This window comes from Ochotona princeps, chromosome 15 (genome assembly GCF_030435755.1).
Source record: "Ochotona princeps isolate mOchPri1 chromosome 15, mOchPri1.hap1, whole genome shotgun sequence".
NCBI classification, from domain to species: Eukaryota; Metazoa; Chordata; class Mammalia; order Lagomorpha; family Ochotonidae; genus Ochotona; species Ochotona princeps.
In genome coordinates, this window is record NC_080846.1 from 20,639,584 (window position 1) to 20,667,218 (window position 27,635).

Here is a 27,635-nt window from a genome sequence, read left to right on the forward strand (position 1 = left end):
CAATGTGCACACTGCTATAGTTTCACCTCCTGTCCCTGCCACAAGGGAGAAACATAAAGGAGGAAAAACTACATTAAGTCTCTGGCACCCACATTCAATTACTGTTAATGCCTCACATTTCCCAAGCCCTTTCCCTTAATAACCCAGTCTTCAAAATAATCCTGTCATGTAGGGATGAAAGGAATTACGTAGCCTCTAATTCATCTGGTGAATAAATACACAACATTCAGTGGGCACAATGCTCAGGGAGTGAGAGATGTGAGAATGACTTCATGATAATAAGTCCTTACATCTATCAAGGATTTGCTAATGAAGACACTGGCTCAATCGTTTCTATTGGGCTTCTCACTTCCAAACAGCCTCCGTCAAGCATTTGGTTGTTGTTACTGTTATTCCTTTTCATGGGAGAAAAAAAAATGGGAGGCTGAAAGAATTGCCCCGAAGGAAATGGGCGATAAATAGCAGATTGCATTGAGGTACTCTGTGCAGTCTATAGTCTACGCACTTAGACTGGGGAGAGCTCCCATCCACTGGGTCACTCCCCAGGTGCCCTGAGGACCAGTGGTGGGGCAGAAGCTAGCAGCTGTCGGAAGTGGCAGGGAACCAATCACCTGAGTTATCTGATGCTGCCTTCCAGGGTGCACCTGAGTGGGAATCTGGGGTCAGGAGCAGAGCTAGGCATCAAACTCGGACACTCTGATAGGAGACACAGTGTCTTACCCACTAGGGCAGACACTAGCCTCACATACTATCATTATTCTATACTGCCCAGCCAGGTCGTGCACTCTGGCACTGCAGAATGGGAGAGCCCAAAAAGGCTTCTTTTAGCCTTGAAAATAAATTTAACTTTTGAGTCCCATGGGTCACTAGGTTCCAACTCTAAACTGGTTTAGGATTAACCAATAAATCAGTATTGTTTGTCTTCCCTGAACATATACACAATAGGATACTATTTCATAGACTGAAAGATAATCTTTTAAAGTCTTACAAAAATTTTTAGACAAAAATATTCTCAAGATTTGTAGAATAACCAGTCACACTTGCATTGTTCTATTCAATGTCTCCTGAGTTTCCTAGAGGTGTTCTCCATAGGACTGAGTGACCTGCTGATGGGGCACAGCATACACTACTCCTTCTCCTGTCTCAAGGGATCCTTCAGAACCTTCCAAGGATAGTTTTGCCTTGTTGCACCAAAACTGGAAAAAAGAGATATGCTTTGTGTTTCGTCGACAGAGCATTTAGTCTGCAGGGCCACCTCAGAGGCTGCAAGGGCTTTGAGCCAACTGAAACATTAATTGGGAAGAGCATCAGACGTGGTCTCCTGCTGGACAAGTGTGATGGACAAACAAAGAGAAGAAAGGGCCTGAGTCATAACAGGGCTCCAGGCCAGTAGTTATGTCCACCTCTTCAAAGAGGCTCCCGGGTTATTTCTTCTACCAAGACCTAGAAGTGGTTTCTTGGAAACCACCAAATGTTGTAAAGGTCAACTGTTACATCATATGTGTGTGGGTGCTTTATCTATTTCAAGCATTAAAAATGTGAGTATCAACTCACTGTCCATGGCTCAGCTACCGCATGGAATGTATGGGTATGTAGACCAAACACCCCACTAACTCTGGGGACACTGTTTTTCGGACTGTTATCTCCGACCTGGTTAAGCCTTAACACCTTACAGTGGGCACAAATGTTCTTTGTCCAATAGAACCAAGAATACTGGGGGTGGGGGTGAGAGAGAGAGAGTGTGTGTGTGTGGGGGGGGTGGGGTGTCCTTACCGAATTTTCCTTTAGTTGCAGTCCTTCCCCATTTGGAAGAGAGGACCGTCGCTTGGAGTTCCTGTTTGGCGTTGAGGTCACGGCCCCTGCTTTCTTCTTCACGGTGAGCACCTCGCAGCTGGCTTGGTCTTCATTATGTGTGCTCTTCCCGGCATTGATAACCCTGCAGAGAAAGCCAGGGTAGCTGGTCAGAGTGAGGGCCAGAAAGCTGGGCACTCAGTCCTGTCCCGAGGGCCAGCTAAGGTGGACACCAATACCCTACTTCACTCCAAAGATCGCTGGATGGGTATTTTGTATTCCTGGAATTCTAAACATTCATGCACCTCCACAGGGGACTGCTACATGTGATCATCCTGCTGACTTACTCTAGTTCTCCTTGATGTGCCATTGGACATGCTTCCCCCCCACCGCCCCCAAAACGGCACCGGGGTCATGGTAGCTAACAGTCAGCGCAGAGTGCAAAGAACACAGTGGTCAAGGAGAGAAAAGGTGACTTTAAAAAAAACACAAATAATGTGGAAATTCACTCTGCCACTGTGGTTTGTATACTGTCCTATTGATCTGGTTGCACATCCTTCTACAGTCAAGCAAAACAAACAAAAAAACTATCATGTTTAAGTGACTATGTTTGAACAATGTTAAATCCTGCAGTAGGTATACACCCAGAGTACGTTGCAAAAATAGTAGAGCCCTGCGGACCCCTCACCCAACTTACCTAACAATACCATCTTATTCACTCAAAATACACATCAAAATCAAGACATTGACACTGATGTGGGACTGTCACCCAGACTACAGACTCAGTTCAGATTATATATCGAACAGTTTTTAGTACTGAAGATCGCAGAGGTCTCTATAAACGAACACGCGCATACACATTATAACCAAAGAACGGGGAGAAAAGAACTTGAAGTATGAATGCCAAGATCTAGCACAATATGTTTCAGGCAATCTTCTGCCAAACCATGGGATTTTTATGACGGTGTTATAGATGTTCTAACACTTTACTTAAATTTACTTTATATATACACATGCATACATACTGTATAAATATAGACAGAGGCAGGTCTCAAAAATAGCAATTTAAGGTCCATTCCCATCTGTTTATATGAAAAAAATTCATTACTCAACATATCTTGGGCAGTTTGGGAATCATAAGCCTTCAACTGACCAGTGTCATTTGATAGCAAGAATTACTCAAAATTCAATTTGCATTTGCAACTACTTCTCTGCATTCTAAGAAAAAGACCTGCCAATCACCTGCCATTTCCTATATCTCAAATTTCTGTAGCCAAATTGTTCTGCAACAAAAGCATATTTATGCAAACAAAAGCCTAAGGGCTATTATGACTTTACTTTTTTTTTTTTTTTCTGTTTTGCAAGATTTCTTTTTAAAAGGATATCGTTCCTGGCACCCATGTCAGTCTCTGGGTTCAGGCCAATCTCTGGTGCCTGTCATTGGCTGGAAGGGGCTGAGAGTAGGGGAAGGGTGTGCACCTGTTTTCCTGCCCTATCTGTGGCCTCTCTCCTCTAAGAGAATTTTGTTTGGCTTAAGATGCCATTGTTGAGGTCGCAAAGAGGCTACCTGCAGGAGGAGGATTGACACTGCCAGGTTTGCTGCCCCAGCCAGGTAACACAGCCCACTGTCACGGCTGCAATGCAGAATGAGATCTCCGGTGGTTCCCAACCCAGCTTCTTCCCTACACCACCAGGGCATGCCGCTTGGAAGCGGGCCAGGCAGGACTGCACAAGGAAGCCCAGACCAAGCAGATGGGGCAAGGTTTGGCCCAGGCCTGAGAGAAGCAATGTTCTCTCCCTGCTTCTTTGGTTATTACAGGAATTCAGGGAAAGACCCAGGGAAGGGGAGGTGATGGGTGGCTTCGATTTGCCTGTTCCTAGAGATGTTCATGCTTAACCCAGGTCACCTGGCAAGGGATGCAGCTGCAGCTCACAAGATAAAGATGCATTTGTCTGGAGTGTCCCTTTTGCACGTGCCCTCGGAGAACCAAACCAGGCTGGGGAAAGAAGATTAAGCTACCACCTGCCTCTTCCCAATCTGGTACAGCGACTTCCCAAGCAGCAGGCCTCAGGTGGGGCAGTGACCCGACAGTGACATTGCACCACCATGGTCTCCCCCAAGGGCCTTCCCTAGGGAACACTGAGTGAGGTTGGCTTGCGGAAACGAGTGCATGACAATCATCTTTCCAACACTGTCCTCCGTGTGGGATCCCAGCTGGCCGCCAGCCCTTCATCTTGTGCTGTACTCAGGTGAGTGTGCAGGCGTGCATGGGCTCCGTTTACGCATGTGCCAGGCTGGCTGTACTCACAGGGGTATGTGGATGTGTGTGTATGTGTGCACACATGGGTTCTAGGCATGTGCCAGGCTGACTGTACTCACAGGGGTATGTGGATGCATGTGTGTGTGTGCACACGTGGGCTCTAGCCACGTGCTAGGCTGACTGTACTTACAGGGGTGTGTGCGTTGTACATGCACATGTGAGCTCTAGGCATATGCCAGACTGACTGTACTTACAGGGGTGTGTGCGTTGTACATGCACATGTGAGCTCTAGGCATATGCCAGGCTGACTGTACTTACAGGGGTGTGTGCGTTGTACATGCACATGTGAGCTCTAGGCATATGCCAGGCTGACTGTACTTACAGGGGTGTGTGCGTTGTACATGCACATGTGAGCTCTAGGCATATGCCAGACTGACTGCTCTGTCACTACCATTTTCTAACAGTTAAAAGAAACCTGATTACAAAAACCACAAATCACGGGTCTCTAGAAGTGTTTCGACTCCTGCTCCTTTTAGTGGCTATTAAACTCCATAGCTGACCTAGCTTCAGTAAGAGGTCCTGGAGACCTTATTTTAGGTTAAGAAACCTGGGAGACTGCAACCTGTCAGGGAGCTAAATATGGCAGAGCTGTGAACACGCCTCGGAGGCGCAGCTCCTGCCGTTTCTGCTCAGCCCATCTTACTGTCTGATTGTGCGTGTACTTCTCGGCGCTTGGTTCAGAGCCGTGGGCTGGGATGACTCATCAAAGCTGCAGAACTGTGAAAAGACAGTGACTGGGAGCCTACTTTGCTGATTCATACTGAGTAGAGCTTGTGACTAACATTCATCAGTTATCAGATAGTTACAAGTGTCGACCTCGGGGGAACATGGCAGTACCACCTCTGTAAGCCAGTCTGCTGAGATATCTATCAACCAAATGCTACAGATTTAAATATTACATAAATATCAATGTAAAAGCATCACTGTTCTTTAAAAAAAGATGCAATTCTCGCCCTTTGTTACTTCAAATTCCCTCTTTCACCAGCTTTAGTAGGAAGACCTGATAGTGACAGACTTTTTTAAAAAGTTAAAACCAGAGTGGGTATGTGGCCTAGGGGCTAAGCAGCCTGCAGCCCAGGTTCCTGTTAATGTAGGCCCTAGGAGGCAGTGGTGATCGCTCCAGTTCCTGGGTCCCTGACATCCACATGGGAGACTCCGACTCAGTTCCTGGCTCCTGGCTGTGGCCTGGCCCAGTCCCACTCATCGCTGGCACTGGGTGGTGAAGCAGTGGATGGGAATGCTCCGGAAAGATTTTCTCATTAAAAAAAATCAGTCACCATCAGCGTAAGCATTTTATTTTGTTTTTCAGAGGCAAATGTTTTTGCCTACTAAATGTAAATAAACCCTTTACTTCTTCTGAAAGTAAACTGAGAAAAACGGAGTTTTCCAAGCTGAGAGCATGCTGTTCAGAGTCACTGATTTCCCTAAGTAAGCAGTGGTACTGGGAACTCCACTCACCTTCCTTCTTACACTGTGTGTGTTGCGGGGGGCTGTGGAGGGAGGTGGGGAGTCAGCACTGCCTTGAAACCAACAGGTGTCATTTTTTACCTGATACCTATCCCTGGTGCTCATCTTGAAGCCTTTTGCTTCAGAAAGCTGGTGGACTACGTGTCATTCTAGCCGTGGTGATGCTATTCTTCAACAGCATTTCCTTGGAAATTTTTTCTGAGAAAAGAAGGTGGTTAAAAGCGCAGCCATAGACAGCAGGTGCGAGCAGGGGCTCAGCCAATGTGTCTCAACAAAGCAAGAGGTCAGAGCAGAGACTGCTTTCTCGATGTGGGAAGCAGCGTTTTTGCTGAGTGCTTCCTGTGTGCCAGGCAATACTACTAGCAGTTGACATTTAGTAATGAACCCATTTAATCCTCTTCTCAACTCTACTAGGCAGCTGCCACGGCTAGCGCCGGAGTAAAGCTAAGTCGCAGCAGTGGGCTGCACAGTGCAGCCAGCTCACTGAATTCTATCAAATCTCAGTTCATTAGCTGAACTTTATGCATTCAATCCCATGAGATGTTATCACCTCCACTGTGACGTGTGCATTGGGAAAGGAGATTTCAGTTCTCTTAATTAAAATTGGATAATCTTTAAATTGGATTAAACTCAAACAAAAAATGAGTACACTTGAGGAAGATAGCTTCCGCTTTTTCAATATGAACAGTTTACATTTAGGTTTTTTGTTTTTTTTTTAACTCCTTGAAAAAGAGTATGACACACATCTTGCCTGGGAGACAGTGTGTGACAAAGCTAAATCTGCTTATGCTCTTCTTTAATCCATCTTCCACTTACCCACAGCTCGTCTCCTCTCCACCAGGGCTCCTTCCAAAAAGTCAGATAAACCTATTCAGCACTTAGAAGTCAGAAGAAACCCTCTCTCCCTTTTCAGCAGTGTCCCTCTGACCGGCACAAGGACACAGCCCCACGCCTCCAAGTGGCGTGGCGCATTTTTCCCGCACAGGGACAAGACGCAGGGCCACTCCTCTGAGCCTGCCTCTCGCGAAAGCTCAGTGACGGCAAACAGCAGCCACTTAGTCACAAATATGCTCTTCCCACTCGCACCTTGCTCCACCCACAGACTCCAGCTCTGGGTCCCTAGGCACTTGGATGGACTCAGAGCTCAGATGGCAGATACACAGTAAAAAGATCAAGCAGCAAGTTCAGTTTTGTTTTTGGCTATAACTACGGTGCTTTGTTTTCAAAGGGATTGAAAGGCCTGAAGAGTTTAGGCTAAAATGTTTACGCTAAGTGTTAATGCTGCTAAGCAGGCAGTAACATACTGCTCGAGGGAGAGGCCATCAGATGGTGTGAGATATTGCTGAGTCACAGACAACTGAGAAGCAGACAGGAGGATGCTCTAAGGGGGAAATGAACTATTTACAGAAAACAGCTCTCAATGGTGAACACGCACTCTTTTCTAGGGAACCTCACAGACTACATGCCATGTGGCTCTCTGCTGTTCTTGGTCACCTGACCACCCAGAAAAGGCGGGAACTGAAGGGCAGATTAATATCTAGCTCCAAGACAGAGAGTAACTCCCCCTTGTGACGCTAGAAAGCCACAGCCCTGACCAAGAACCTAAGCTCTGGCGATGGTCATCAGCAAAAACAGTCGGATGGCAGATGGAACATCTTCCAAAGGATGGCTTCTTTCAGCCTACTTCAGCCATCCGAGGAGCAGGAGGCTGTCATAGCCAGCTCAGCTAACGGCCAACCAGGGTTGCCAGACAGGACAAAGGGCAGCAAGACATGCACTTCCTTTCACAATTTGGAAGGTGACAATACCACCTCGTGGAAGGGAGAACATGGGCTAAGATCGTCTTCCCTTCACACCATCCTTAGACCTGTCAGTTTCTAGCCCCTGGCTGTGGCCAATGAGGGTCTGCGACAGATCAGGGTCTGCAACCTGGAGGCTCAAGTGTCACAGCAAGTTGGCTTTAAACTTTTTTTTGCCCATAGGGTCCAGCAAGATACCTCAGTAGCTAAATCCTTGCATGTGCTGGGATTCCGTGTGGATACCAGTTTGTATCCCAGTTGGCTTTGCTTCTCCCCCAGCTTCCTGTTTGTGGCCTGGGAAAGCAGTCGAGGACGGCCCAAAGCCTTGGGACCCTGCCCCCACGTGGGAGACCCGGAAGAAGCTCCTGGTTCCTGGCTTTGGATCAGCTTATCTCTGGCTGTTGCGGCCACTTGGGGAGTAAACCAGCAGGTGGAAGATATTTGTCTCTCCTCTCTGTAAATGACTTTCCAATAAAAATAAATAAATCTTAAAAAAACATTTTTTGCCCACAAGTATTTTCATAAAAGTGAATCAGTTATTAAGTTAAGAATTGAAGTTTTTCATATATTAAAAATTTTTAATTTTTTAAAATTTTCTTTGAAACAAATACATTTGACTTTTCACCTGTTACTCTTGTGTGACAATAATCAAGTAGACCGAGAGGCCCCATGAGACTGGACACATCTTTGTGAGTTCACACCAGGCCACCCAAGGGACTATCCTGACCCTGGAATTTCAATGCGCCAACTTGCCATCGGATGTGACCATCTAGAAAATCTAGAGATTAGACACATAGTACACCTTAATTGAAATAACTGCTTTGAAATAGTTAACATGTATTAAAGTAAGAGGAAATAAAGAACATCGGGGCATTGTTTCCATTCAAGGAGCCCACAACCATTTTAGAGTAGGGAGACTTTCTGTCTTCACCATATTTGGACTTTTAAAACAACATACCCGAAACTGAGTGGCTTATAAACAACGGACTTATTTCTTATAATTCTGGATGTTAAGAAGTTCAAGGTGCTGACCGATTCTACGTCCTGTTTCATAGATGGCTTTATTACTTTTTTTTTTTTAAGACATTTATTTGAAAAGTACAGTGACAAAGAGGCAGAGTGAGAGAGGGAGATTTTCCATCCACTGATTTATTCCCCAAATGGCTACAACTTCCTGGCCTGGGCCAGGACCAACAATGGGAACCAGAAACTTCAAACAGGTCTCCCTAGCAAGTGGAGTCCAAATAGCCGGGCTGTCTTTTGGTGTCTCCTCTGGTCTATTAGCAGGAAATTGGATCAGAAGTAGGGTAGCTCAGACTTGAACCATGGGGACCCAAGGGGGAGCCTACCCTATTGCGTCACAATACCCTACTGTGTCACACTACATGGTGCTAGAGACAAAGCGGCTGTCTGGCCTTTTAAGAATAAGACCCTGATCCCATTCCTGAAGGCTCCATGGATGGAAGATCTTTCTATGTCTTTTGTTTCTTTTTGCCTTTCACATAAAGTTACATAAATAAAAATGTTCAGTGCTTTGCATCTAATAACTTAGTCAATGTTTGGAACCCTTACAGTAAGAAAGGTGCTGTCATTATCTTCATTTTATTAAGCCCTATTAATATCTTGTGAAAAATATTAACAAGCCACTTTAGCATCTTCTCATAACAAATGAGATTTTAAATGATGTTCTGCATTCACATAAACTATGTTCTTGAAATTAATTGCACAATGGCCTATAAATGGAACACAGAGGCTGCAAGCAGGGATCATGACCCATACAGACTTTCAACACCCCAGGAAATGATTTCCAAATAAGCATTGATTGCTCCAAATGTACAGCAATTAAGAGCAATAATTAATTTTCCACTTGCCTGCTTTGGAAAAACTTCACCTCAGTGTTAACTAACTTGCAGGGAAAGTTTGTTTGTTCCTTGATTAAAGGCTGCAGAATACACAAAGCAGTCCTTTGAAAATTGGTTGTTATCTGATCAAGTATTTTTACCTCGTAGCCCAGATCTAGGGCAAACGCACTTAGCAGTTCTCCCTCATTTACATGGGAAAGACATATCAATTAAAGCCTGGAGGTCCCAAAAGGTTCAGTCTGATTTCCATTTTAAGGACACTGATTTCTCTAGCCTCAAAAAGCTAGAAAGTATTAGGGGATGTTGTGGCCTTGAACAAGACTAAAGCACAGATGGCCAACTACAAGAGTACCTGAAAAAGCTTCACAAGAGTACAATTAAAAGTCAAGTTCATTTTGGTGCAAAGTCTGAAAAACATGCAAGTTGCCTTCAAAAAGTTCATGAGAAATGCTCTATGAAATATTTATGTAGGGATTTTCCAAGTTTTTCACACCAACAACAAACTTATTTTTAAACGTAACATTTTATGTAGTGATTTGGGTTACATTTTTGTCCCATTTTAAACCACAGAGCAGGCAACAGATAATCAATACATATTAGTTGAATAAATGAATTCTATTCTACTGCAACATCCCATGAGACCAGAATAACGAACATGTCCTAAGCCTGCCACTTTGTGTCGTAAAGCTTAAAGTATTTTGATTCATGAACCAGCCACGTCTACCTAAAAGCACAGGAGCTGTGTTGAGCATAGTGGAACAATCTTTGTAAGGGAGCTTATGTAAAAAAGAGCAGACAATGTAATAATGACAATAAAAAACTGGATTGGTTAACTTTAGCTTACTTTCCTTGTATGGGTTAACACAGAGGGGACTTTCTCTTGCTGGCTCAGATTGTCTGGTCCCATTTCTAATTAAATTCTGCTAACATCTTCCTTTTGGAAACGCTGATCTGTTTGAGCATTTTACTTTTTGTTTCAAGTTTTAGTTGTATTAGGAGGCATTAACACAAGTGATGTCATTTTTGTTTGCTCGGTTAGAGCCTGGCACTCAAGCTAAAACAATAGCCTTCCATAAATTTAAGGAAAACACATCTGCATTCCACAGAAAACATCTATTTAATTATAAGCATCTCTACCAGAAAATGAGCTTGAGAGCAAGCCATGCAAAGCAAACCCTGAAGATCTCCAGCAGCGAAGCAGCTGAGAGCAAGTGAAGCCTGGGGCAGCTGTGGCTTCACTTTGTAACACAAGGACTTCCTCTAGGATGGTCAGAGCCCAGTGGCCTTGGAGGGCCCAGGCAGCTCTCTCTCAACCTGAGACTGCAGGGAGGGAAATTCCACATACTGAAAGGGGAGTTGGCAATAGTAGAAAGGCAATTCCGACACCTGCAGTTTAGAGTGACCCTGTCATGCAATGAGCTCCCTTAACAACCTGGAATTCCCCTCACTGGAAAGTACAAGGGCAGTTTCTCACCCTCCAGAGACACTTTGTGGACCTCCACAGGCATCCAATGGGAAGGTCCTAGCACTTCTTTTCTAGTTGTTAAGGATGGCCCTCACCCCTGGTTAATACAAAATCTAAATTACCTTCAGAGCTAAAATGTATTTACAGGGAACACACTTTCAGACAAAACAAGTGGTACTTGTTTCACCGAGTCATTCTCTGCTATCTGGTAAACCTATTTGATACAAGGCAGGTTGCCAGAAGATGGAAACTGGGTGAACTCAAACTTCCTATGCCCAACTACCCTACCCTGTAAATGCAGGAGCATTCCAAGTGAGCTTTAAATGCAGCTGTTCCCTGGTTTTGCACATCTTTCTCCCAAACATATGAGGCACCTTCCCTATTCCCAAGGGTTTTTTCATTGAAGACCTAAGCACTGAGTATTGTCAAATTCCTATCTAGAGTCCATGATCTTAGGGGTGGCTGCCCTGCCTGTATCTCTAAACACCTTCCAAATTCCTACACTGGGCACACCTGCACTGCAGCATGCTCATGCCCAAATTCAAGCTGCCAAAACCCATACTTATTTCTCCCTCCTTCCACGGTCCACCTCCTGTTGTTGACACATGGGCATCATGAGTTCCAAGGAGCTTGCATGGCCTCCTAGCCTTTGACTCTCACATTTAGTCCCTTGGCTGTGTTTATGCCCTCTTCACATCTTCCAGGCACTTAAAACCTTTTAACCTACTATTTGTTCCCCAATTAACAGAAACACATTGACAACCTACTCTGCCATTTACTAATCATGTGATTTGAATAAACTGACATTTCCAAAACTTGGTTTCCTTAGCTTCTATACTGGGCTCCTGCATAGTTTAAGAGAATGAGTGTATAGATTTCCTTTCTTCCAGATACTGTCTTTCCTTCCCAACCTCCTACTTCCTATTCAAAACTGTGTTTCTTGGCCAAAGTTCATGGTCTAGGAAGGCCAACTGATCCAAATTAAACCAATTAAAATTATTGTATAGGAGAATGAAAAAAAAACAAACAAAAAAGTAAAAGGTATGGGAGCTGGAGAATGGGAGGGAGAAGGGGAAGCGACTGAGATTGGTTGATTACCAGGGAAGGGAAACGAGAATGATTGTATGAGAGCTTAGATGAGAAGTCAAGAGAACCTTAAGAGACCTTAATTTTCAGCATTCCCAAGACCCATCTGTCATCGAGACATCTGGATGACTCCAAGAGTTCATTCATGATACATGTCAATTTTCAACCTGGAGAACTTAATAGCCAATCTGAGTACACACTCATTTGTATTATGATTGTTAAACCGCAACCTTAACGACAGAGTAGAATGTTGACAATGTACCCCAAGAGATGAACATAGCACCTGGCATACAGCAGGCAGGCATTTCTGCCAAACGAAAACTTTATTAACTTCCACAGCGCAATAGTAACGTGGGATTAAAGGTTGTTTTTTGTTGTTGTTGTTTTGTTTTGTTTTTTAATCACTAGCTCAGGTTATCTGCCCTAGAAGGTAAAAGAGGAAAAAAAAGTAGCAATAAGAAAAAGTATCAGTTACCACCACAGAGTGTCATTGAGGCACACACCTGCGAGCTGCCATTCAGGCACACTGAATCTGTTGAAAGTCTGCAACTTGCTATCAATTGAGCTCATCAAGATTCACTCTGAGGGCTAAAAAACATGCATTCTATGAGTAAATGTTAAACTTACAAAATCTCACCCCGAGGAGACAGTGAGGTGTTCAGTTATTAAATATTCAGATAAGTAGCAACTGAGAAATCAACCCTCAGTCCCAGCCATGACCCTGGGATGCGGAAGAACTCACAGAATAAGTCTCAGAAACTGCTGGAAATTCCATGGACTGAAAATGAGATAATTGTTTACCTTCCTTACTACATTACAATCTAGGGATTAAAATAGATCTCATTGTTTCAAAATCCTGCTTGAAGAAAGAAATAGCCTCCCAATGGCTGAGAATTAATTTTAATAGCGGAACCAGGAACATGGGAGAAGTAGTCAGGAGGAAGAATATTTCTTCCTAAAAAGGGCCTTTAGGGCAATTTCCATGTCATTACATTTATAAATGGCACACATGTGTGTAAGCTGGTGACATGACCTTCTCGAACTGACATGAAGTATGAATTAATCAGTTAATGATAAAAGCAATGTAATCTAACATCCTGCACTTTACTAATGCATTCCTAAAAGGGCTAGAGTCCAAAAATCTGTGAATAAGATGTCTAACTGGATATACAACTGAACTAAAGTCAACATCAAAGAAGGGTTAGATATACATATAGGCCTACTTGGAAATTTTACTCAACCATAACCTAATAAAGTACATTATTACATGACCACAGATGCAATTGATGATACTGTTTCTATGGGAGAGTCCATTTAAAATTCCAATCTCTGTTTAGAAAGGGCCTCGCCCATGTCAACTGGATGACTTCTTAAAACAGATTTCCAGGTTACCCTCAGGAGATGTTGACTTAGCAAATCTGTGGTAGCGTCAGGGAGAAGCTCCAACATGGTGGTAACACTTTCAGTTCCCTGGTGGCAACTGAATAACTGTGGCCTACAGAGAACAAGGTGACTTCAGCACCTTTGCAGTTGTATAACAAATCCCTGAGAGAAGCTACTCAGGAAAGAAGGCAGGTTACCATGGCTCACGATTTGGGAGAGTCACAGTCTAAGACCACCTGGCTGTATTTATTCAGTCTTTTGATGAGGCTGAAGGATGGTCATGTATGTGCACAGGGAAGGTCACATGGTGAGCCAACAGGGTGGTTAGATTCCACGACACCCATAGCCCTCCTACTAGGGTCTCCTCCAGGTCACTCTAACTACATTATGCTGTTACCCATTTTATGCTAATTTCTGACTTCAGGGTTTAACATCTGCATGAGCTAATTCCTGCCAAGCCACAGTATGTGTTCTCTTTAAGCAAGGGCCTAGAATTCCCTGACACCTGCAGGCTTATTCCAGTCAGCTAAATAGAATGTGGTAGCCCAGGTGTGAACCATGGTGTAGGCACCATTTCGAGACTTCTCTGGGCGAGAAAAGGGATCCCAGTGAGCTGTGGAATTACAATGGCTAGAGCTGGGGCTAAGGATGTACCATCATCCAAGTGGTAGGAGCTTGACCAGGCGACAGGATCCCATAGAAGGGGTTGACAATAAGTGTCCTAGAAGAGCGATGAAGTGTCACCAGAAGTGGTTCAGAGATGATGGTCAAAGTTTACAACAAGTGGTAAGGAAGGCGGGGGAATGGTATTCCACACACGGAAATCCACAATATAAAGGTTTCTTTGACTATCCCACATACCCAACCTGAAAGGTGTATTTCTATTTGAGACACCTACCCTCATACCAAAGCTAATTATAGACTATTTTCTAAATTAGTAACAATACCACAAAGAAAAATGACTAATATACTTATTCATTTAACTGTACATTACCTCTTTTAAGCCTTTCTTAGGCCCAATTTATAATAATGGAATCCAGAAACTTGACTGAAGAGGGGGTTGGCCACTGAATGATAAAGCCAGACCCAGATGCCCAACAGATTCCAAAGTCTGTTTCTCCCACCACCCTACAATGTAGAGAAAGGAGACACAGCGGCTTTCAAATCCAGAAGACAAACTGTGGTTCTACTGGTATCATGGAAACCAAGGGGAAAGAATTATCAGATGGTAACAGGTGTAGTGCCTCCTGGACCAGCAATGGGTGGCCAGTAGCAAGGACCATTAAACCCCCTGCTGCTGAAAGGGAAGTGTGAAGGTCATTAGTTCCCCAGGAAGTGCTTCCCTTTTCCACCTGTCTGCACCAACAAGCAGGGAAAACGCTTACAGAAGCATCCCTGCCACTCTGTAAGGCTTTAATGCTTACAGGTGACTACGTTAGACAATTGCTCTAAAATACCCTCACAAATATCTAAAACTTACAGATAGCAAGGAACACAGTAACTGAACAAATAACTGACAATGTTAACATTAACTCCAAGCTCTGAAGTTGCACAAGCATTTCAAAAATTAATGTATCTTATTTTGTACTTAAAAGACTTATTGCTAATTTAAAGCTATAAGTTCTCTTATTTTTTTAAAGCTCAGATTAACCTGCAGTTAATATATTTTAACAATATTTCACAAATGTGTTTTGATGTTTTATAAACGTGCATTATTGATGTGATATCTAAGATACAGTCAAGAAAAAAGAAAGCATTTTCCTGTCTTGTGTCATAAGAATATATATGAGTATTGAGCCCGGCGTGATAGCGTAGTGGCTAAAGTCCTCACCTTGAATGCGCCGGGACCCCATACTGGTGCCAGTTCTAATCCCGGCCAGATCTAAAGCCAATTAGATCAATAACTATTTTGTTATCATTTTGCCTATCTGATACCTCTAAACTTCCTGTGCAAAAAAGCACCAAGAATTTCTCATTATTTGCTTCAAATTATGCACCAATACAAATCAGCTAAAACTGCACAAAGTCACAAGCTAAGTTATTAGTAATTAGCTAACAATGACCCTCCTGGGGCAACAGACCCTTTTGGCTTCAGTATCAGCAGCGAATGATAATTCTGGAAGAGACATGGCAGGTATCTCTTCGGGAAGTGGTCTTCTTAGGAAGGAAGCACATGGTCTTCAATCCCACTTCCTCATTAGCATTCATCCAGAAAGCAAGGGCCAAGAGTATAAAAAACGTTAGATCTTCCAACAGATGGAGGCCACAATTTCACAATTAGTCACTGACTGGGCAATAAGTTCAAGTTTCTGTCCCTCTTCCTGTTCCACAGGTAAACCAGGAGGCACACATTTCTATTTTCAAAAGGAACCCTGTGGCGACTTACATCTTAAACAGTGTGGTGCATTATCTTTAATAATAGCACTGGCCACATTTTGGAGGAAGTACACTGTCACAGCAAATGAGAGAAAATGATCCTTTCACATTCACAGCTAGTAATCTAAGCTCTGAATAGTTGCTCACTCATGTCAGTCAGCTGAGGACTGGCCGAATTCCTTTTCCAAATTCGCACTGCTCATTGTCTTACCAAACAATTAGAAATGAAAAGCCTGCAACATTTCACATTCAACAATCTTTAATTGGGGAGCAGATCATCTGAATGAGGAGAAACACAGTCATGACTGGGCTCTTCACATTGGCCCCAGGTTTTTCAAAACCCCAAGGACAAAGCCCTCCCCTACCTGGGAGCCAGAGAGAAGTGGGGACCTCCACTGTTATGATGGGGGCCTTCTTAAGGGACAGCCAAGTGAGAAGCAGGATACTAAAGAGGAATATCACACGTGCCTGCAGGGGACTGGGTAAGCCTGGGTAACCTGGATGCACATCTGAGTCTGTCTGCTGGGGAGGTGGAGAGAGGGTGCTGGGAAGAACCAACCATTGAACCCTTTCAAAGCTTTCCTGAGAAGCTCAGGACCTTGATAAATATTCATTTAAAAAAAAGTCAAGAAAGAAACAAAGCAGGTACACAGCTCAATGTCACTGAAATTGCTGACTGCGGGAAAGCAGAGCTAGGACCTTGGAGATGGCTTGCAGAAACTGTCTCATCTTTCAGATGAGGAACTCCAACTACGGAAAATCACTCAAGGTGTCCAAGGTCACATGGGGAGGACTCTGATGATTAAGAATTGAGTCCATGTCTAATGCTGTCCCAACAATTTTACGCTGGAAGATTCAGCAGGCTTCTGGACCTTCCTAAACAAAGCTTAAATTTATAACAAAACCATAACCTCTACCATCTAAAGGCTCATCTTCCAATATCCCCTGCTTCAATTACAGTAGTTAGAATTGTCTCTAATGAGTTTCCTGACCACAGAAATGACAGAGCTGTTGGATGAACATGGCTTAGACTCAGCGGACGGGGGAACTAGGATGGCACCCTCTTGTAGTTCTTTGGTGTCTTATCATTGTGTCAACACTCCTGCCTACATCATCTTCATTAACATCCCAATCCCAGCAACCCTGCAAAGCAGGAAGAAGCTTGATGTTCCAGATAAACCCGACTCACAAGTCTACTTCATCAAAACAAGATACAATACAAATATGATGCTGCTGAGACAGGTTTTGAGGTTCAGTGAGAATAACATTAATGACAAAATCAAATTAAGACTGGGCAAAGTAAGAGATGGACCCTATTTCTCTCCTCCATAAATTAGGAATTTATAACCACTTTCCTTCCAGGCTTTTATGAAGATTACACAGAACTTCTGCAAAAGGCTTGGCTGGCACACAACAGTTTTAGTGGATGCCAACCAGCCTCCCAGCACCCAAAAGAAGCATCCTAACAGAGCACAAGTGTCAAGTGAGGGAAGCTGCAACTAGATCATCTAACAGCTCCATTTAAGCTACAAAACCTTTAGGCATGGGCTTGGCAGCAGTGGATTGGTTACTGCTGGCATTTGTAGCTTTCTTCTTCTCAATTTGTTAAATTATTTCTTGCTATATTGACTTCGCTACAACTTGGTCCAAGTCATTTTTCCTTTTTCCTACAATGTGCACTTGGTATATTCGAACACACATCCTACTTTCCATCTCACTCGAAATAGCAGATTTTCGCATTCCAGAAGAGACACCATATGGCTGCAGACAGAGAGGCAGGTGAGACTTCACTGCTAAGACTTTCTGGAAGGAACAAGCAGGTGTCATTCCCTTTGTGCAAGGCACAGACCCAAATGCTTCCTGGGCCAAAATGCTGCATCCAGGGCACAAAGGTGCTTACAGACAACTCCAGGGCATGTATTCCTGCTAGTGGGCACAGCCTGCACCTGGCAAATGATGGGAACGTGGCCCAGCACTGCCAAGTGCCCTGGCATTTCAACAGTAGCCAAGAACCTATATGATGGAAAATTTCTAGATGTTGAAAACACTGTGTGGGCCAAACAAAATGTAGTCATGTAGCAATCCGGTTAACAAGTCACCAACGTTTCCAGTGCTGTTGAGATACAGCCCACCAGACAATGCAGAAACCCTGCCCAGCCTTTTCAATCTGAAAAACTAGGCAGAGCTCATGGAAGACAGAGAACAGCTGCTGGAACCAGCACAGAAAGCCTTACCTGGGAGGCAGGTAGATGAAGCAGCCAGTGTTTAGCATGCAAGAAAGCTATTAGCCATGCACACTGGTTTCACAGGAGGTGAGGGCACTTGTGAAAACAAGAATGACCAGCTGGATGCCAAGAACTTACAGAAGAAACCCGCTCCCCTCCCCCAGAAGCCCAGCTAGAACGTCACCCAGCAGCAGATCAGGCTCTAAACAAACTTGAACGCCTGAGAGTAGCAAGCTGGCTTCTACACTTTTGAAACTTCCAGCCAAGTTTTCAAGCCTTTGAGGTACAGGAATGATGCGAGACCCACAGGCCTGTTTCAAGGGCCTTATTTCTGATGATATCACTCACACCTTAAAAAATATAATTCCTATAATGGTGAAATAAAGGGAGCTTGAAACACAAGAAAGGTGGAAAAATCCTCATGAGCTCAGAGGATCTGTTCTATAAATCAACACAGCAACTTTTCTTGATGTAACAAAGCTTGAAGTTGTAACCAAGTCACTTGGGGATTCCACTTGATAACATATGACTCGGAACAGTCAAGTTCAAGTATGCCAGGAGGATCCATTAGGTATTTCAATCACTCATGTATTAAAGACAGAGTTACAGTGGGATGCTGGCTTACCTGTTATTGTTTAATACATATCATTCTAATCTTTTAATAATGCTTTCATGGAAATTAAATAGTTTTTTAGTGAAGATTTTTTTTTGCTTTCCAAGATACAATCACTCAAAGCTTCAAATTCATTGAGATTCCATTATATGTCATAGATTCCAAACAGAGCCATTTCGATGCAAATTTAACCCACTCTATTTGCAGTGTAGACTCTATAACTCAATATATAGAACTTGTATCTCCCAATATGTAGATGTTATAACTCAAAGATTCTTAGAGATACTCATTTAAAATGCAAAGAGGTTTCTAACTCTGGGGCTATGTTGCTGACTGCGTGTATTCCATTTCTCAGATGCAAATTCTGAGCAGATTCACTTTTTTTTTTCCAACAGGAAAGGCAGAGTTACAGAGAGGAGAAACAGAGAGAGACAGAGAGAAAGAGGTCTTCATGTGCTGATTAACTCCCTGCATGACTGCAATAGCTGGAACCGGGTGGTTCAAGTCAGGAGTCTCTTCTGGGTCTCCCAGGTGGGATTGGGGTCCCAAAAGCCTGGGCCATTCTCTGCTGCTTTAAGCAGGGAGCTGGATCAGAAGTGGAGCTGCTGGAACAGGAACAGGCACCTAAATGGGATGTCAGCACTATACAGGCTTGCCTTGCCTTGTTATGCTACCATGCAAGCACCCTCCATCCACCCATGATTCACTTTCACTCTTAAAAAGATATGTCTATTACATCAGCAATTTCCAAAAGTGTTCTAGTAAGATTTTCCGTTATTTAAAATATCTGAGAAAAGCTTTTTAAAAAGAAAGATGGCTTATTTTGGCTTACACTTCCAGAGGCTCACAGCCCAAGACCAGGTGGGTCAGGACTGATGTTGTGGTACAATTGGTTACACTGCCAGTTGGAGTTCCTACTGCTCTGCTTTCAACCCAGCTACCTGCTCATGTGCCTGGGAGAGCAGTGAATCATGGCCTGAATGCTTGGACCCCTGCTCTCCCTGTGAAAGACTCAGATGGGATGCCAGGCTCCTGGCCCAGAATGAGTCCCGGCTGTAGTCGTTTAGGGAGTTAATCAGCTGGTGGGAGACTTGTGTCATCCTTATCTCTGCAGCTCTGCCTTTCAGATGAATCTTCAAAAACAGTGGTCCTATTAGTCTGACATCTGATGAGATCTAAGCATGGTGGAGGTATGATGCAGAAAGTACAGGGAGTCAAGAAGCCCTTACCTGGGGTCTCTCTATAGCCATCATGATTGGACCAATTGTGCTCTTATCTAATAACCTCAGCCTGATCACTCACCAAGGTCCTATCTCCAGACACCACGGTTTGAAAACATTAAATCCCATCCTTAATCCATTAAGACTCAGGACTAAGACATTAATACATGGGCCTTTGAGAAACACCCCAACTGTTTTCCAAACTGTATCAGAAAGCAAACGGAGAAATGATAGCATCATTCTCTATAAACCTAATTAACCTACCTTTCAGAATTATTTTAAGCCATACTTCTGGTCAGTGAATGAAAACTGAAGAGCAGATTTTAAGGGGAAAATAAAAACAGGTTTTATTTAAAAACTGGAAAAGAGTTTAGAGGTATTCCATCATTTAAGAGACAGAAAACAGTCACAGAAGATAAAGACCACAGCCCGCTCATCAGCTCAACTTGGGTCCCTAAATTTAATTCCAAAGCTTTTCCATTGCTAAGGCTCCGGATAAAATATATACTTAACTTGGGCCTGGTGCAATGGCTCAATTGATTAATCTTCCATCTCCAAGCATTGAGATCCCAAATAGACACTAGTTTGTGTCTTGGTTGTTCCACTCTCCATCCAGCTCCCTGTTTGTGGCCTGGGAAAGCAATGGGAGGTGGCCCAGAGCCATGAAACCCTGCACCCATGTGGAAGACCAGGAAGAAGCTCTTGGCTTTGTATCGGCTCAGCTTTGGCTGTTGTGACCACTTGGGGAAATGAATCAGCACACGGAAGATCTTTTTCTCTTTGCCTCCTTCTCTCTGTAAATTTGTCTTTCCAATAAAAATAAATGCAAAGAAAATACAGCTACTCAGGGAACACAAGCTCCATTTATACCAATTAATGCCATCTTATTTCCTCCACTTATCTGCCAGCACCAACATTCAGTTTGCAGCATTGGTCTCATTGCAGTGGGCATCTAACCATGTTTGGAGACATGAGCTACCTTGCTACAAACCAACCTGTCCCTGACTTGGAACACATGTAATCAACAATGTAGGCAATGATCTTGAAATGCTTTTGCTTTTAGTGAGTAAAAAGTACAAGCCATGGATGCACAGGACAACTCCCACCGAAATGATCAGATCTGGAACATCAATAGTGCCAAAGCCGAGAAACCTTGAACTGGAGGCAACAGAAGGAGGAAGGTACACCCACAGGGAAAGCCTCCATTAAGAAATCAGGACATGGTGATACCATGGAAACATGGTCTGTGATTTATAAGCCAAGGATCAATACTGGCTGGAAAAGTCAGGAATAAGCACATCTAAGAAACAACACAAACCCACAATGGCTCATGCTCACCTGACATTCTCACACCAAGAGGATTTGTGAACAAGCCTACAAACACTTGCAGATTTTCTGATAAGATGCGTCATCCAGGACTGCTTCACGATATCTCACATTGTTCTTAACAATTTAGAACAATCAGTTTTTTTTTTGTTAAAGGGGCTCAAGCCACCATATTTATTTGCAATAACAAAACAGAACTACAGCCAACCTTTTTTTCTGATTGAAATTCATGTAGCAAAAGTAATATTGCAAAATCCGAGCTTCTCCTTATCTCTAACAACCCCTTTTCTCCTGCTAAGAAACAACCAAAAACCAAGCAACCTTTTTAAATGGAATTATCACACAATAGCAGCACAGACTGACACACATGGGTGAAATATAGGTAAAATGATTTTGTGATTTTTCTGAGAAGTGTTTCGATTGTGTGGCTTGAGGAAGTTAAGCTTGCAAGAAAAGGCATGAATCTGAGTAAATTGCTTCTCTGAAAATAATTCCTAAGTCGAGAAGCCTCAGTAGGCTATTTCAGAACTTTCATAAAGGCTAAGCTTTAAGATGATCTGAACACTCACAAGATACACTGCCAATAACTAGCAGGATTTGGCAACACAGAGCTCATTTCCCCCAACAGGGCTCACTCCTTCCTGGGAGAGGGGAAGAACATGCAGCTGGCCAGGTCTGGTGGATCATGATTTTTGCTTTTCATTTCCTCCAGCGACTACCAGGGACGGCGTCTGTCATTCGGAGGGAAGCCACAGGGGCCCCTTCTGAGAAGGTGCAGATTTTCAGCTATGTTGGCTGATCTTGTCCCATCTCCTACTCCAGAAGAATCACTCTGTGGAGGCCTACATGGTGCAGCAGCAAGTGAAGCCAACGCATACAATCATTTCATCTCAAACTGGAGCACCGGTTCAAATCCTAGTTACTTCAGTTTTGAACTAGCTGCCTGCTAATGCACCTGGGAAAGAGGTGGAGGACGGCTCAGGGACTTGGGCCTCCAACCACATATATGGAGCTTCAGGAGTTTCACTTCTACATGTGAGACCCAATTTTTGCAACAAAGACTGCCCTTTCTGCAGCTAGGCTGTTGAAGATTAGTTGGTTGTGGATGTGTTGATTAATTTCTAGGGTTTCTAACCTGTTCAACTGGTCTTTGTCTATTTTTATCCACGTACCACACTGTCCTGTCTTCAAATCTGATATTGTGATGCCTCCAGCGTTGCTCTTATTTTGTAAAACCATTTTAGCTATTTCGATTTCTTGTGTTACCACGTGAATTTTATGGTCTTCTGTTTTTCTAGATCTAAGAATGTCATAACACTGAATCTATAAAATGCTTTGGGTAGTATGGGTATTCTGACAATACTCTTTCTTTCTCTCCCCCCGCCCTGTGTGTGTGTGCATGTCTTCTATTTCTTCTTTAGTTTCGTAGAACCAACCAGAGAAGCCGTTCCAGCAATTCTGCCCCACAGGCTGTGAGACATCATGAAATTGATTTGTTGACCAGGTAACTAGCACAGCCGTTCCTCCTTTCTCTACTTGGTCACTTATAACTGAGTCCATCCTCACCCCAGGGGCCATCTCCTTGGAGGCCAGTATTAACCACTGTTTCTCTGTCCTGCTCCCTCTGCCAGGCTTTGCTCTCCTGCCTCCAGGTTTCACGGTGACCACTCCACAAATGCTTATTTTAAAAATACTTCTTGTTCCTGTCACTCATGCACAACTCAGAAAAATGCACCAAGAAGCTGAGTGGATCTTTGAATGCACAAAGATCCTAAGACAGAGCATGATAAATTATAACCTGCTTCCTGATTAGGAAGGATGTATTATGAATACACTTGTTGGCCTTGGACTGGGAGCATTAAATTTAATTCAGACTTTTAAACTGTGCCAATTTAATGCTAAGCCATAGCTCCAACTGCTTGTGTCTTTGGGTTATCACTTCAGAGAATCAGTCATCCACTACACATTAGGGTTGGTGAAAAGTCTACTTCACACTCCACCAATGGCCCTGCACACTTATTTTTAAATGTTCCCCTTGGATTGTTTTGCCCTCTTATCTGCTTTCCTCCCGAGTTGAACCTCCTGCCTCCTCCTACAGATCCATGTTAGTGCTAAATATAACTCCAGGGAAGCAAAACATACGACATCGCCATAGCTGATACAATTACCTTCAATCAGCCTTCTCTTCCAGAAAGGTCTTCTAAATACATTAACCCAGCAAAGAAAGCAAACATCCTCTTGGGAATCTGCTTATGATGCCCAGAGAGCATTTCTGGAAGCAGAACACAGTGCTTCGACCTGGGTTGGTGGAAACGCATGTATTGTGCTTTAGGTGGTTCCAGGCATAGGTTCTGTTTTCTTTTTTTGCCATCACAGTCTCAGTTCCTCACCACATGTAACAAGGTATCATAGGACCATGGGACTCCAACATGATCCCACAGCTCTGGGTGCACCAGGACCATCGTCTGTTCTTGTGCTTTGGCTGGATGGATGTCAACCTGCAGCACAGTATCAGGGCTTGAAAGCAGTTCCCTAGAATACCAGGAAGACCCCAGAGCCAACCAGACATCTCAAAACTAGGTATATGAAAACAAGAGTCTTTTTTTTCCCTCAATATACATTTGTCTTAACAGAATCTAGAACTTCAAAAATCATGATAGATCCGTATAGATCCAGAGACCATGTAACAGCCGAGGCTGAAGATTGTGCAGCTTGTAAACTGGTGCCTGCCAGCTCTCTCTCTCAGCCTCAATGACTCAGGCTAACACCCCGTAGCTCTGCCAGCAAAGGGAACTCAGGCTACAGAGCAATAGATCCCATCTCAACTTCTGCCCTCAGTTAAACAAACCCACAGCTGAATTTTCAAATCTGGGCTGGCATCCATTCAACACCACCTTATTGATTACTGCCCAACACTCATGCTTCTGAGCAACTCCACTCAGCAGGCACTGAGCTTGTGTTTCAATTTTTACTTTTAAATACTGGTTACATGTACACTGAGAACACAACACGCAGTGCAGGTGACGCCAGCAGAGGATGGGTCTCCTGATCTACAGGAAATACAAACAGGGCAAAGATTTGCTCCACAGAGGATGCAAACCAACCACAGTGGCCTCTTCCTCGAGAGTGAGGAAATGCCCTCGATGTTCAGTGAGTTCCAGAGGACGGACACCTAGTTCCTGACTCACGCAAACTGAGGTTGTTACAGCCTACAAAACCTGCCCACGGGCCCATGAGCTGCAAACTGCAAAGCCTAGGTCTGTGCAAGGTGAGAGTGCCTCTCAATAGCAGGTTGGAACCAGGCGTTGTGTTGCACCCATTACATGCAAAGTCTTTGTGGCTGGACAGTGTGGCTGGTGGTCCTACAGCTACATCTGCCAAGACAAATGCCACATTAACATCACATTGTGACTTTATATATTAGGAAGAAGGGCAGAAGGAACATGGCAATGAAAACAATCATCTTCCTTCATTTTTTCCAATAGCTTTTTGCAGTATTTTCATTTTTTATCTGAGTATTACAAATACTATCTTAGAAGACTATCAAAATAACTCTTACAATATTTTACATTCAGCTGTGTTAATGATGTGTGAGTATACATAAACACACAAAAGATTTGTTTATTTCATAGTCAGACTTACAGAGAGATTTTTCCAACTGCTGATTTATTAATGAAATGGCTTCAGTGGCTGCAGCTAGGTCACGCTGAAGCCAGCAGCTTAGATCACCATCTGGGTTTTCCAGCTAGATGACAGAGGCCAACGCATCTGGGCCATCTGCTGCCAGGTTCTCAGGTACACTAACAAGGAGCTAGACTGGAAGTGGAGCAGCTGGGACTTGAACCTGTGTTCATACTGGATGCCGATATTGCAGGCAGAGGCTTAACATGCTGCTTCTGCATCCCAATAACATTTGAAACTTCATTTGTGCCCAGATTTAGTCTAAATTCTTTAAACATTTTAATCCCTTGATTTCTTAGAACTTAAAAAATATACACAATAAGGCCATTTAATAGATGTACTAGTTTGCACAGCCAAGGGTGAGAAAGTTGTCCAAGGTCACAGAGTGCCAGAGGCAGGACTTGAGGACTCCGGAGTCCGCCTCTGAACCGCAGCGCCAGGGCCTCTCTGTTGCATCCTCACCAGCTGCTGTGTTGTTCACCTCTGCTCTTCTCCAAACCATCAGCACATCATAGCTCCCTGACGATAGCTTTTTCTAAAGACTTTTTTTATTTTTACTTGAAAATCAGAGAGAGAGAGAGAGAGTTACAGATCTTCCATCTACTGGTTCACTCCCCAGATGGCTGCCACTGCCAAAGTTGGCTAGTCCGAAGCCAGGATCCAGGAGCTCCTTCCAGGTCTCCTACATGAGTGCAGGGGCTCAAGAACTCAGACCATCTCCTGCTGCTTTCCCAGGGCATAAGAAGGAAGCAGGACTGGAAATGGACAAGTCAGGCCTTAAACTGGTGCCTACATGGTTGTTAGCTCCTCTGACGATATTCAAGAGAAACATGATCACAGCCTGGCCCCTACTCAGCACACTGGGGATGAAATCTAAGCCTCACCGGGGTAGCTATATGGCACAATGGTTCAGCTGCTGCTTGGGACACCGCACCCCGTATCAGAGTACCCAGTTCCAGTCCTGACTTCTCATCCTGTGTTTTGACAACACATCCTAGGAAGGCAGCAGATAATGGTCAACTGCTTGAGCTCCTGCTACCAGGTGCAGGACCCAGATGGTATTTTTAGCTCTTGGCTTCAGACTGGCCCAGCCCTGGCTTATATACAGGCATTTGGGGACTGACTGAGCAGATGAGAGATTTTCTCTCTTCTTCTTCTTCCCTTTTTCCCTTCCTACCTTCCTCTTTTTCAATATGCTAAAAGCACAAATTAAAAATATCTATATCTATATGTCCCTAACCTGGCCTAAATTCCCATATGAGCTGATCCCTGACCCCTCCCCATGCCTGAAGAGAATGCCCTCTGATTCTGGTATCTGTTCTTTTTCTTCAGCATACCCCGTGTTACACCAAGGCCTCCAAGAGCACTACGTTCCTGCCACCAATTCTCTCTGCTGATGCACACTGCCTTCCAGAGGGGTGTTTTCCAAGCCTCCATCTAGAGCTAGGTCCATGAACAGATGCCCAACTACTCAACATAGGCCTGGTACATTGCTCAAAAGATAATTGCTGAATAAATACTGAACAAATCGTTCTAGCCCAGAAACTCTCAAAAGGTGACAGAGCAAGACAGCGTGATCATGAACAGGATCACACACACACACACAGCAGATCACAATCACTGCACTGTGTTGTAAGATAAACACTATGTAAGATAAACACCAATACATGGGCAGGGATTGTGGGTACAGAAGGAAGGGAAAGGTGCCTCGAGTCAGGAGGCCATCCAGGGAAGTCATTTCTTGATCTCCGCTCACAAGAAGTGTACTAACACACAGGGCAGGAGCGGGTCTCGCGGGAGACCCACGGGAGCCTAGCCTGGAGGGCTTCTGTTTGAGACACTTAAGGAGAGAGAAGAGGCTGCAGACAAGAGGATCTGCCAGGGGTCATTTCAGCTTTCAGGAGAGATGAGATAGGAGATGACAGCAGAAACAGAGAAAAAGATAAACTTGAGAGTTTCCAACCAGGAAGAATCCACAAGACATTTCACTAGATTAGACACGCTGAGCGGGTAAGAAATGATTCTGAGATCGCACGCTTTGGCCACAGGACAGAGTGATTTTCTTAAAGAGACAGGATGAGAACATGGGAGGGTGACAGACTGGCTCTTAGACTGCAGAACAGTGGACTCTAACGCCAAATCAGCAGAGGATTTGAACAATCTTCTTTTCAATTTGTAAGCATTTTAAGTTAGTTTTAAAGTCAATGTGATTTGTGGATACAATTCTAAGAACAAAAAGAAATATACAATTGACTAATAAGTGCATAAAAAGATGCTTTGTTAGCATATTTAGTTATCAGGGAAATACATATTGAGACATGAGATTGTTACTTCACATCCACTTGGAGGGGTATATTAAAACAGACAACCGACTGTGGAGGGCCCTCCAAAACTAAAAGTCGCATACAGTGTCAGTAGGAATCGGAAAAGGGGTAGCCACTTTGGGAGACAGTTTGTCAGTTACACTTAGACCATAAAACCTGGCAAAACCTGGCAATTCCACTTCTAGGTACGCACCCAAGAAAATGAAATACGTCACATTCACAAAGAAACCTATACATGAATTTTTTTTTAAAGATTTATTCATTTTTTTATTACAGCCAGATATACACAGAGGAGGAGAGACAGAGAGGAAGATCTTCCGTCCGATGATTCACTCCCCAAGTGAGCTGCAACAGGCCGATGCGCGCCCATCCGAAGCCGGGAACCTGGAACCTCTTCCGGGTCTCCCACGCGGGTGCAGGGTCCCAATGCATTGGGCCGTCCCCAACTGCCCTCCCAGGCCACAAGCAGGGAGCTGGATGAGAAGTGGAGCTGCCGGGATCAGAACCGGCACGCATATGGGATCCCAGGGATTTCAAGATGAGGACTTTAGCCACCAGGCCACGCTGCTGGGCCCTACATGAATGTTTTGCAACAGCATTTGTCACGACAGTCAAAAAGTGGAAGCAACCTAAATGTCCAATGAACCCAATAGATCAACAAAATGTAGTTCACCCTCCCAGTGCAGAGTTGCTGAT

General features: G+C 43.9%; 1 protein-coding gene across 1 annotated transcript in view; it reads right to left on the reverse strand.

The window, feature by feature from the left end:
• The window catches only part of PPM1H (protein phosphatase, Mg2+/Mn2+ dependent 1H), a 219,258-nt gene that overhangs the window by 136,954 nt on the left and 54,669 nt on the right, over positions 1–27,635 (reverse strand). The window contains exon 2 of the mRNA XM_004582989.4: positions 1,774–1,936. Coding sequence (XP_004583046.2) covers positions 1,774–1,936 — 163 coding nt within the window. The remainder of the gene's footprint in view (positions 1–1,773; positions 1,937–27,635) is intronic.